Source organism: Melospiza melodia, chromosome 6, assembly GCF_035770615.1.
Source record: "Melospiza melodia melodia isolate bMelMel2 chromosome 6, bMelMel2.pri, whole genome shotgun sequence".
Taxonomy (NCBI): Eukaryota; Metazoa; Chordata; class Aves; order Passeriformes; family Passerellidae; genus Melospiza; species Melospiza melodia.
Genome location: NC_086199.1, coordinates 10,369,911 through 10,382,314, shown reverse-complemented (window position 1 = coordinate 10,382,314; position 12,404 = coordinate 10,369,911). Strand labels below are relative to the sequence as shown.

The window sequence follows — 12,404 nt, the reverse complement described above, 5'->3', positions numbered from 1 at the left end:
TATTGGACATTCCCTATTGTCAAAGTTTGTGGGAGACTTTAACTGTGTATCCCGAAGGACTTCACTACTTGGAGCGGTTTGCTTGTAGAGAATTTTTTGTAGGATACTTTCAAATTAATTTTGTGTAGGATACTTTCAAATTAGCAAGACTTTCAAAGTTGTATGTACAGAACGTGGAGGGAGAGACATTAAAGTTACCTATTCTCTTTCCTGGGAGGAAACTTTACCGATCTATTCTTTTATCAATCTTCTCAGCAAAACACTGTAGGCCTGGTTTATCTGGTCTCTTCCAGGATACTCCTGTTGCACTTTTCTGCCTATGTAGGTTTCTGTTTCGGCAGCCTCTTACTCCTAACTTCTTACGAGTTTTGATTCCATACGGCGCTGTAATAACGTTGGTATTTCCAACCCGGGCCTATACCAAAGTGTGTGCTTATGCTTGACCGTAGAACGTAGCGTTTTGTGTTTCCTGCTGAGCCGCAGTGCCCGTGCGAAGGCGTTCTAGCGTTGGTTTCTTTGTTTTGTTTTCTGCCCTAGCGCTATTCCCGATCAGAGAACTCCCGTTGCTTCCACCCACAGCATTAGCAGTGCGAGCACCCCTGACCGTGTTCGTTTCCCCAGAGGGACGGCCAGCCGCAGCACGTTCCACGGGCAGCTGCGCGAGCGCCGCACCGCCACCTACAACGGCCCGCCCGCCTCGCCCAGCCTGTCCCACGAGGCCACGCCGCTCTCGCAGACCCGCGCCCGCGGCTCCACCAACCTCTTCAGCAAGCTCACTTCCAAACTGACCAGAAGGTAAGCCTCTGCAAGTGCCGCTGCAGCGTGTCTTTTGTCTCCCTTTTGTAGTAGGAATACTTCGCTGATTAATGGCTGAAGTTCTGCAGCTTAAAATGCAGTTGCATGGGATTTTTTCATAGGTCTACTTTTCACCCATTTGTTTTTGGGTGTTGAGTCAAATGGGATTAAATGGGAGACAGTTTGGTCTGTGCTGTTTCTTTTGTGCTCTTCAGCCTCATATCTGCAGAGATGAAACATTTTAGCTCAGTTGAAGAGCTGCTCATAGTCCATCAGTAGACAGCATAAACTAGGAGTCCAGTCTAGATATTTGATGTAGCATTGACAGCTCAGGTTGTGTTTCCCATCAGTGTTTCCAGCATCACATTGCTAGCAACACAGAAATATCCCAGGTGAAAGGGTAGGGGCAGGAGACAAAAGCTTCTGTTGGCAGTAGTGCTGTCACAGGCCGTCTTAAAATAATGGCAGTATTAGTGTTTCAGTCTAGGCAGGAGTCTGGTCAAACATAAAAAAATTTATTCCTACTTTGGCCTTTAGTTGATGTGCAGATTCTGTGTTAGGTGTGAAGGTGTGGTGGTCCAGCCAAAGCCAAGCTTCAGCAGGTCTTGCTCCTGCACTAACAATTTTATTCTAACTGAACTTCTAGTTTCAAATTCATGTATTATTTAGATCAGTTATTACAAACCCTAAAATTGATTTTTTTTTCCTTCTGTATTTAAAACCTGTCAGTTGCCACACCACATACTTCAGAACATTGATCTCCACAACTTGCATTTGCAGAATTGAGGGCTTGTTTGTCTTTGCTGTAAGATAATCATCAAGCTTTTGTACACTCCTTATCAGGTGAAGTTTTTTGGACAAGATCATTCTGATCTTGGGCTGCTAGCTTTTGTTTTAAGCTTATACCACGTCAGCAGCAAGCCATTTCCTTCCTGTCTGCATTATGGCTATGGATGCCTCCCTCTCAGTATCACCTTTGCAGTCTCCCATTCCTACAAAATAATGCTAAGCCACACTCCAGTTTTTCACAAATGGCTGATTTCAGTTTAGAGTGTGAATTTCTTTAAAAATGTAGAAGTTGCTTCTTTGCAAAACAAGAACATGAGAGTCTAGCCTTTTATAAATGTTTTAATTTGCTCAGTTCTCTGCCAGGTAACACTTCTCTGGGAAAAACTGTGCTGTAGGAAATTTGGTTTGGGTTTTTCCCCTTCTTTTTATGTTGAGAGAGAGAGAAGTTTAATTTGAATATTTTTAAAGTGTTAAGCCATCTGCTTTATGTCAAGTGAAGTCTTAATCAGCCACATCCTTTTGGCAGGTCTTTCTTTCTGTACTTTTGTTTGTAATATCCTTACTTAATTTTCCATTTGACGTTCCAAATGTGGACAGTCAAACTGTGAACATGCAAACTTTTCACTCAGTTGTTTAGGCAGCATTCAAACTTCTATCATTACCTCAGAGTTTCATCTTTTGCAGTGCAGTGTGGTTTTCTTGAAGAAGTCTTTCCCCACGACTTTTGACAGTAGTTTAAATTCCATCTGGACTTGATTAAATAACATGCAGTTGTAACACAATAGCACAGTTACGGATGATTAGTTTGCTCTTGGAGGATCTCTTGCAGCTGGGGCTCTGTTATATTCAGTGCTGTACAAACTACTGAGGAGGTGGATAGTGCCACTGAAGGACATGGTTATACTTCTTCCTGTTAAATTGATTTTTTTTAAACCTTATTACTCATTAATTTATTGTAGCATTCTCTATGGGAAATCAGAATTTTTTTGGTTATGAACTACTTATGTTCTGGTGTAGACAATTATTACAGCTTCTGCCACTAAAATAGCTAAATATTTAAGGCAGTTTTTAGCACAACATGGCTGATGTTATGAAGAAAGGAAGCAACCTAACTCTGAAGATACTCAAGATAGAATTATGGTAGTGTTACTGATTTTTGCTTTCCATGGGAAATATATGAAGAAAATCCGAACATATTTTTACTGACCTTGCAGATTTTGAGTTTTCAAGTATTTTGACACCAGTATGTATTTTAATTCATAATAAATACTGGTTACATATTTCCCAGAAAAAATTGAAAGTAACAGTGCCAGGAGTTTGACTCGTCAGCCCCTAAATCATCTGCCTAATCTGAGAATGTATTGAAGTGTAATTTAATTGTGCATTTAAAATGAGATATTTTTGCATGTTTCGCTTTAAATGCCTTTTTCAATTTATTTTGTACAAATTTTTTTGTTAATTATTATTTTGGCTTAATTTCTTTTAGAAACATGTCATTCAGGTTTATCAAAAGGTAGGATTTATTTATATTTAAAAAAAAGTGGCTCCTGCAATTAACAAAAGATTTGGCTTTTCTAGCCTTGGTTTTCTGAAAACTAAACTTCCTGCTGAGAACTAAATACTTTCTTTCTTCAGAGGAAAGCATAGAATAAATCCATTAACTCATGATGATACCTAAGAATCTGTGGCACCATCTGTGTTGTATAACAAGATGCTAAGCATGCCTTGTGAATTCTTCTTTCTTTGATAGAGTTGGTAGTGCCAAAGTAATTCTGTTCTCTGTACTAATACACTTAGCATGCTTATGTTTGAAGAATGAGGTGTTTGATAACAATGATGAAAGTATAAACAAAACATAAAGTTACAAGCAAATAAAGGTAAGTGTTGTTAAATTTATGTTATCTCTCTGTTTTGTGATATTGAAGAAAATAAAAGGTTTGAAACATTGCCTGCAGCTGAGCACAGCTGTGAGATGAAGTTTTGTGTGGAAGATTGAATGAAGATTCAATAGCTGTATATTTATTTTAAAATGGGGTGCATTTGTTGAAGTGAGTTGCAGCTGAAGTGCAAATAGAGCTCTTTAGTTCTAAACAAAAAGTACAACATTTATGCAAATTTATCAACAAAAGGGAAAAGCTCAAAAGTCTGATTCACATTTCAAGCCAAAGGAATGAATTTAGTTTTGCAATTTGGGAATGAATCAAGCTGCTATATTTCTCATTAATCCATTATGATTCATGAAAATGGCTTATACAATTTTGATGTGCAGGTCAATTTTCCAGTAGAGTTTTGTAATAGCCTGTTTAGTTGTACCACATCTTGAAACTTCTTAAAGGGTGGTACTTCCAGTTTCCTGCTACTGATCAAAACCAGGGAGATAGGGCCAGAAACCAGGCATCTGCTTTAACCTTCAGAATACAAGGCTGAATACAAAGATTAGGGAGTCCTGACATATGTAAATTGCTGCCTGAATGTGGATTTATTATGTACAGTGCAAGGCTGAAAGTACCCTACCTGGTGAACTGAGTAAATCCCATGCCATGGTGATGATAATCAGTGCTCTTCCAAACATGTCCATGTTTGGAGCTGGTGTGGCTTGGCTTGGCTGGCATTGTCACAGCTGACTTGAGAAAAGGAAAGAAACCATGCAACTCAGCCTAGAGCTGGAACTGAGCAGGAACAGTGGCTTTAACCCAGTGTGCATCATCAGCTGTGGGCTGCAGCCCACTTCCACAACAAAGCACTTTGATCTGTGCAACCCTCCACAGCTGGGTGCATCTACATTTGTTCTGAAGAAAGATGGAAAATGCTAATATGGGTGCAGTTTTAAGCTAAAAGGTTATTGTTTAAACTTGAGATTTCAGGTAATTTTTAGGTAATTTTTTAAAAATTACCTTTGACTTGAGGCCAGGAGTCTTAGACCATGTTGGAAATGTCTGCTACAGCTTCCATGAATGTGTCTTTTTGAATAAGAATTTTTTAAATCTTACACAACCTGCACAGGAGCAGTGTGCTTTTTAAATTCTGTTTTAAGAATGTGTCCCTCCATACCTGATCTGTATGTAGGTACAAAAACTGAAAATGCTGGGACTTTTGGCAGTTTCTCCTGGCTATATTTGCTGTGAATCCTACCTGAGCTCACTATCTTTGTGGTTCTGAAAGAACTACAGTAACCTAGTAGCATGTATACCTAGTGCCACAACATCAGTGCTAGGGAGCTGAATGAAAGTTGATGATCAGTCACTCCTTGTTAAACTGCTGAGTTTTAATACTGTGCTCAGTACACAGAGGTATCAAATATATATATATGTGTGACTATATATATATATATATATCTATCTTGTACTATGCACTGTCTTTGCCAATCTGCATATTGTGGAAGTCTTAACTTTTTTTTTTCTCTGACAGCAAAAATGACTCAATGTTCTGGATTTTATTGCAGCATCATTTCTCTGTTTCCATAAATTGATCTTATTTTATCATCTTGCACTTTTTGTTGATTTTCAGTATCTTTTTAGACAGTTTTCTTTGTGTTTATTTGGATATTTAAAACAGCATACAAAGATGTAAAGAACAGGAAACACAGCATAATCTGGGACAGATGTGTGGAAACAATCAGATTTGTGAAAGCCCTTCATAAACCATAAGGTAGATAATGTGTAAGCAAGGCATGACACATGAGAACAGAACTTGTCTATGTATTTGTTCCATTCTCAAGACCAAGAAGCATCTTGGTCCATAAAATCAGTTTATGTAAAACACAAGCAAAAGCAGAAAATTTAGAGCATAAACTAGCACAGAAGTGAAGATTGTATTGGCAATTGAGGAGGCCTCAGGGCTGCCTCTGACTCACAAAGCCCAAGCAGAGCAATCCTGGCAGTACAGGCAGTGCCTGTTCCCAGAGCAGAGGGCTGGACCACAACCATGTCTGCCATGAGGGAAGGAGCACCTTGAGACACTGGCACTGCTCTCCTAAGCTTGGCATGATGGCTCACACTTGAGGTTCTGTGTCACTTCATGCAGCTCCCCCTGCTCGATGAATGGAACATTGATCATGGAAAAACTGAGCAAAGTGAGGGTTTTCTGAGAGGCTTCCATGAGAATGTTTATTATTTCAAAGTGGCAGGTATATTCTAAATAATGACCTTTCTTAGATTTAGAGTACTGTGGTTTACAAACTGAACACTTTGGCTTAATTTCAAGCTGAAAAGTGTGTGAGACCATCACTAGGGATTTTTCCTTACAGACTTTTCTGGACAGATTCCAGCAACAGTAAGACTGTTCATTGTTGGGGAAACTGCTTGTGCTCCCATTTTCTTCAACGTTTGGCAAGCTTCAAAACAAAACACGAAAAACCCAACAAAAATCTGTAAATGTTTGCGGCTCTTAAAGCTGCCATCTTCCACTTCCTAGGAATACAGAAGGATCTCTGAAGTTTAAGTACTCTTAATATTTCAGTTGAGGAGTGTTTTCTAACTTTTTGGTTGCTTTGCCCAGTAAAATAATCATCTGAAAAGGGAAGATCTGTTCAGCTGGTCCATGTGGTGGTTCCTACCTACCCCTTTTTTGGTCCTGTAGAGCTCTCCTAGGGGATGACTTCATGCTTTTGGTATATACAGGCATGAAAAATCTTTTTCCACCTTCTCTTATACCCACCATAGATTAGCAACACAAGATCTCATGAAAATAAATTCAATAACTGCTCACTTTGCTCTGGGACTTCCAATTATCTTCTTCTCATTTTTTCTGTATCTTTTTTTGTTTACAGCTGTGCATTTGCCAGTGGCATTGTCCCTGTTGTACCACGAGCTGTGTGGTACCTCAGAGAGCAGGGTCCTGCTTGGATGCTGCCATGACCAGCACCTCTCAGCTGAGCAATTTTGCACCCTGTTGAGTGCAGTTGCTTTGCAGTAGCCCCTGAGTTGAATTTGAGCTGATTCTGTGCAGCCAGTGCTGCCACCCTGCCCCTCACAGTGCCAGCACTGCTCCTGGTCCCCTGTGACACGGACTGCCAGACTGATCAGACCTTGCAAGGCTGATCCCTCAGCAGAGCTCTCAAAAGGAAGGAAAGGAGGAAATCACGCCTTGTAACACCCCACACACCCTGATATAAATATCTCTCTGCATCAGAAATCAGGTTACTGTCTTACATTGCTGTCCCTAGACACCTGCCACCCAAACTGCAGTGTTTGTGGTACTCAGGGAAGCCATGTACTGCCTTGGTCTGGATGAAATCAGAGTACTGGAGCATCCCCCTGAGCAGAGTTGATGCTGATGTGTAAACCATCCTCCTTCAATGGTGGGAAGGTAGAGAAAGATAATTTCCCCTTAATTCTTCTTGACCCTGGGCTTTCAATAGATGGTAGTGACCAGCAATGTAGCCTTAAGCACTGCAAGAAGACAGAAAGCTTAAGCTTGTTCTTGGGTGGGGAAGATGCAACAGTGTGGAATTACTGGGATGGAGTTACCACAGCTTGAGAAATCTTGGATTTGGCTCTTAAAGTTCTGTTAAAATGTATTATTCATCTTCTTCTTTTGCATTAAGGTATTTTGGTATTGTTTGAACATGCAGATCTGATGAACATGCAAATACACAAGGTGATCAGACTTGTCTGCAAATAGTTATGGGGATTTTTTCAAATATATACTTTATTCCAGATAAAACTTCTAAATAACATTAGCTTAAAAATATTTGGGAGTTATTTCTCTTTTATGAGGTACTTAGTAGATAATACAGTCACTTCAATATGCTTTGTAACTTTACTTCCACATTTTCTGCTTTTAGAACTTCAGATTTATTCCATGAGTTCTGTAGATTTAATATATAAACATATACTGTTAAAATACTGTTAAAATTAGTTATGGTCAGTTTAAAAACTTTGAAAATGGAAGTTTATAGACTTCCATTTGGTTTGACAATATGTTACTTTCTGTGTTTGTCCTGACCTACCAAGTTCTTTACATCTTTGTTGTTTTGCATTTTAACACACCTTTGGTATGATTGCAGTATCTTTTAGCAACTACTCAGATATTATATATTGTAGTGTAAGATTTGTCTTCTCTTTCCCACTTCCTTTTGCTTCTGCATTCTTTTCATTGAGGCTCCCGACTGAATATGAGAGGAACGGGAGATTTGAGGGCTCAAGGTGAGGGTAAAATTTTTGTTTAAAACGTTGCTTAGGTGAGTTTGAACCTTTCTTCCCTTGACTATGTGGCATAGTGGCTTCAGGCAGCAGCTTTTTTTTTTCATGTAAGTCATTGGAACTAAACAAAGAAGCATTTCTGTCTGCAAAACAGCTATTAAAGCACTGACTGACTTGGTTCTAAACTTTCATCTTTCCTGTTGCCTTTTTCCTTGTGTGGTTTTTCTTTTTTTTTTTTTTTGCATTTTAGTCATTGTAATTTGCTGTTGTCGTGTAGATGTGTAGATGAGTGGTCTCTAGTGAGGCTGTAAATGTGTGGAATAACCACTGAAAGGTGATAAGATATTTCTCATCTCCAAAATCACAGGTAGTTAAATATTTTTCATGTTATACTTCTTGCAAAATCAGCATATAAAAAATCTACTAGAAATTATTAAACTGCTGGGTTTGCTGACTGTTTTCAAGTAGAAAAAGCTTCCAAAAATAAAATGAGTATTGAATAAAAATTGGGGTTTTCCCTGGCCCTTTACAGCCCTATTAAATTAAAACCTTAAAACAAAACACTGTTTAATTTGTGTGATGAATTTTGTAACATCTGGCAAATCACATTGTGTAGTCTTATGATTCTCACAGTCACAAGAAATCTTTTAATAGAAGAATTATGAAATAGGTTATATTTGAGAAATATATTTATGTAGTTGTGGCCTTGCTATCACTTTTTATTTAACTTTTTCATAACTGCCTGCTTAATGATAGTAGAAATAAAATGTGGTGTAACCATTGCCATCTATTTCAAAGAGCAGCTTGGCTTAATATGGAGGCTCAACATGAGACCTAAACTGCATGGTTGGGGGCCAGTCAGGTTAGCTAATAGTTAAGTATGACAGTCAATATATTTAATTAAATTTAAAGAGGTGACTGGCAGTGTACAAATATTCATAAAACAAATCTGTGTTTTGTCCCTGGAGGTCCAAATGTAGTTCCTTATTCTTTAGCTGCATGACTACTTATTTTAATTTAAGTAGAAGAATGATTGCAAACTAGAAATTTCTGGAACATTTCTTTCCTTTGTCCTGTTTAACTTCACTTACCCCTACCAAAAGAAAAAAAACAAGTTGCAGATTTGGGAACACACCCTAGATATTTTGTGCTTCATCTCTTAAAAGTGTGACAATAATGTTACCCTCTCACCATCTTTACAAAATGTGTTGTAGAGGTGTCTAATAGTGACTTCCAGCTCTCTCTATACACATCCCCATCAGAGGCACTTAACTGCAGAGCTTGTAGCTGCAGAGGATTTCATCACTCTAGCTCAGTGGTTGGTATTTAATGAATTACTGACCAGCTCAGGAGGAGGCATCTCCTCTCTGGGCAGCCCCCAGGGTGTGTCCCCAGGGATCATCTCAAACTCGCCCCATCAGGATGGCCAGAGTGGAACTGAGCCAGCCCAGGTCTGGGGCTCAGGGTGACCCTGGGCAGCAGGAGGGTGACCCTGGTCCTGCTGTCCTTCCTTCAGCTTGCATTCAGCTGCTGTGGGGCTCCAGGGGCCCTCCCAGGGCTCTGTCTCCTGGCTGCTGCCCAGGAGGAGGTGCAGAGGAACACCAGCACCTTTGTGCATGGGCTCACCCCATTCTGTGCAAGTGTCCACCTCCCAGGGCCTGGGCTGAGCACATCCTGCCACAGGGAGCTGTTATTTCAATGTTCCAGAAACTTCTAACAGGGAGCTGGTGTTTCAGCTGTCCACATGGCCCGAGAGTAGAGTTTTGAGCAGAACCTGCCTTAAAATCGAGTTGTAGGTGCTGCATGTAGTTCTGCCTCCAGAAGGTCATTGCCCCCGTGCTCCTGAATCCAGTGAGTGCCAGTTGTGTCCCAGTGAGTGCCAGTTGTGTCCCAGTGAGTGCCATTCCTTCGTTCCAGCCCCAGCAGCTGCAGCTTTCCCTGTGTGTGTGTACAGCAGCTGGGGGAGCTGGGCTTGGCCACAGCCAGAGCCTCCAGTGCTGCTCTGGTGTGGGTTGAGTGGTGGCTTCACTGAGGTGGCCCTGGGGAGGGTGGCTGGCCCTGCTCACTGCAGAATTCCTGTCTTTCAGCCGCAATGTAGCCGTGGATCAGAAGGACGAGAACAAGGAAGCCAAGCCTCGGTCGCTGCGTTTTACCTGGAGCATGAAAACCACCAGCTCCATGGATCCCAATGACATGATGAGGGAAATCCGAAAGGTCCTGGATGCCAATAATTGTGACTATGAACAAAGAGAGCGTTTCTTGCTTTTCTGTGTCCATGGAGATGGGCACGCAGAAAACCTCGTCCAGTGGGAGATGGAGGTGTGTAAACTGCCAAGACTGTCCCTGAACGGAGTTCGCTTTAAGCGGATATCGGGAACATCCATAGCTTTCAAAAACATTGCTTCCAAAATTGCCAATGAGTTAAAGCTGTAACAAGAAAAACATAGTTAAGTTGTAAATTAGTTAGCAATTTAAAGTGTTTTTGAGAATTCCGATGGAAATGTATAGAATAACATTTAGGCAATAACTTCTGCATCCTTCTGAATAGTGATATTAAAAAAAAAGCTGCTGAGCTGGGAGGGAGAGTTGGACTTTTTTATAAGTGCACTACAGCATTAAAGTTGCCTACTATGTAAAATATTACCCCTTCTGCTTTATTTCCATTGCTCCTAAGTCTTTGACAACAAATTGAAACACAGAATATATTCATTTAAATATGCCTCCTGTTTGTGTGGATGTGTGAATGTACAGTATGTGTGTATAATATATAAAGTATTATATGTAAACGATTCATTTACAACATCGAGCTGTACCAGTACCTCTTTTTGGGCTAATTTTGGTGCTAAAAATTGAAATGGCCAAGGAGGAAACACTTGAGTTAATATTTAAAATGACTGAAGCATTAACCAGTAAACGCAGGTTTACAGTTCACTGCTGTGTTAAGAAAAAAGTGTGTGAAGGGTTTGGATTTATGGTTGTGAACATTATTAGTCCTGTTTTCTAAGTAGATCTCATAAGATGATTAAAAATTCACTTCTACTGAGTAAGTCTTGCATTATATTTTGCCCACCTATTTATTATTTAAGTCTGAAGCAAATTTTAATAATGTAGTTAATTTGTGCATTTAATATTTGGGTAAACGCTTCCATTCTTCTGCTTCTGCTAAACTACTAAAACTGTATCTTTGTCCTTTTGGCTTACGAGTATTGATCGCAGCTACGAACGTTTCTCTGTTGTTCCTCTAGGGAACGAGGCAGTGTAAAAGGAGGTGCTAATTGCTGAGTAGTGGTTTTCTTTCAGAGCGAGTTTGCCACGTTAGACTAGGTCAGATACAAAGCACAAAGGGACTCCCAAATCATGGCCATTCTCTGCCAGCTCCGAGGCCTTGCTGCACATGGGGCAGTGCTGTCCCTTGCCTTCCAGGCACCCTCAGCATTGAAACCCAAAAGTGGGAATCACATTGGCTCCTGATCTGCTCTGTCCAAATTCCAGCTTGCCAAACTACAGCCATAGGAGGAGCAGCGGAAGCTCTTCCTTGCAGCTCTCCCAGCGTGCTGCCCTTGGCTGGGGCTGTGCTGCTGTGGATGGCTCTGTGCCAGCGTGTCTGTGTCCCCATGCTGCCAAGGGAGTCCCCTGTCCCTGTCCCCGTGCGGTGTGGCACCTGTCCCGATGAACTCTGATGGCCAGCTGGCTTTGGGTAGGACGTGGAGCTGCTCTGGGACAGCCCCCACTTTTTAACCATCCCAGCGGTGAAAGGGATTTGATTTTGCAACCTAGCACGAGGAGATTTCTTCACGTGTTGTTTCCTACTGATACTCGGTTTATTTCATCGAGGACTTGTGTAGATAATACCCTGCATTATCTACTTGACTTTTTGTATTAATGTTTTGTGGTTATATTTCAGTGAAGCACTTACGCATGTACTTAACATGTGCTTTAAACTGGAGCCTAAATTTGCATTTTAAATTTGCAGTGAGCTAATAGTTACTCATAGTACACAGTTCAGATTTGACCCGAGGTGAAAATGCAAAGTCCTTAATATTTTGCAAGTTAGTTCTTGTGATCTGTAGTCTGTGAAGGCAGCAGACTTCCCCTCTCTTTCCCCCCTAAGCATTGGTATTGATTATGCTAGTTTAAAGGGTAATCATAGTTGTTAAATGTAGTAAATATTCCTGAATTTGCATTTTATTCTCTGTATATTCTGTATCATGCCATGGCTTGAGAACTCCAGGTGCTACCGGAGTTCAGTTGGCTTTCAGTGCTCTGCCCATGCCTGTGCTGCTCAGTATGGGTTTTTTCCATGAAAACTCCATTTTGTAATAGCAATAAGACATTTCAGGGCAGTCATTGTACTTTCTCAGGTGAATGGTCACCTATCCTTTCACTCCCTACATTTTAAGCACTCCTCCAAATGTATTTTTTTCACCTGGCAGTGCACTTTGTTGTCTGAACTGAAAAAGTGTTCTGATAAATTATGTAAATCTGTATTCGATGGAAGTTCCAAAAGGTTTCATATTAAATGTTTTCTGAAATACTCTCTTCCTACTTCACCTGTTAAGTATGTAAGTGTTTCTAAAAAGTGCACCAGTATCATACTTTGGATATTTAAAGTTTGTACTTTGGTATTTTTCTTAAAGTGTTCTCAAAAGGTTCTTTCAGTAAATCTTTATTTGAGGT

General features: G+C 40.4%; 1 protein-coding gene across 14 annotated transcripts in view; it reads left to right on the top strand.

Annotated features, from left to right (window-relative positions):
• The window catches only part of MARK3 (microtubule affinity regulating kinase 3), a 60,718-nt gene extending 49,944 nt beyond the window's left edge, over positions 1-10,774 (top strand). For 3 of the 14 annotated variants that reach the window (XM_063159876.1, XM_063159881.1, XM_063159873.1), the window contains 4 exons: positions 538-795; positions 3,071-3,097; positions 7,686-7,730; positions 9,815-10,774. In XM_063159876.1, coding sequence (XP_063015946.1) covers positions 538-795; positions 3,071-3,097; positions 7,686-7,730; positions 9,815-10,160 — 676 coding nt within the window. In that variant the 3' untranslated portion in view covers positions 10,161-10,774. The remainder of the gene's footprint in view (positions 1-537; positions 796-3,070; positions 3,098-7,685; positions 7,731-9,814) is intronic. The other 11 variants (XM_063159879.1, XM_063159888.1, XM_063159885.1 and 8 more) reach the window with 5 other exon arrangements.
• Positions 10,775-12,404: the final 1,630 nt, after the last annotated feature.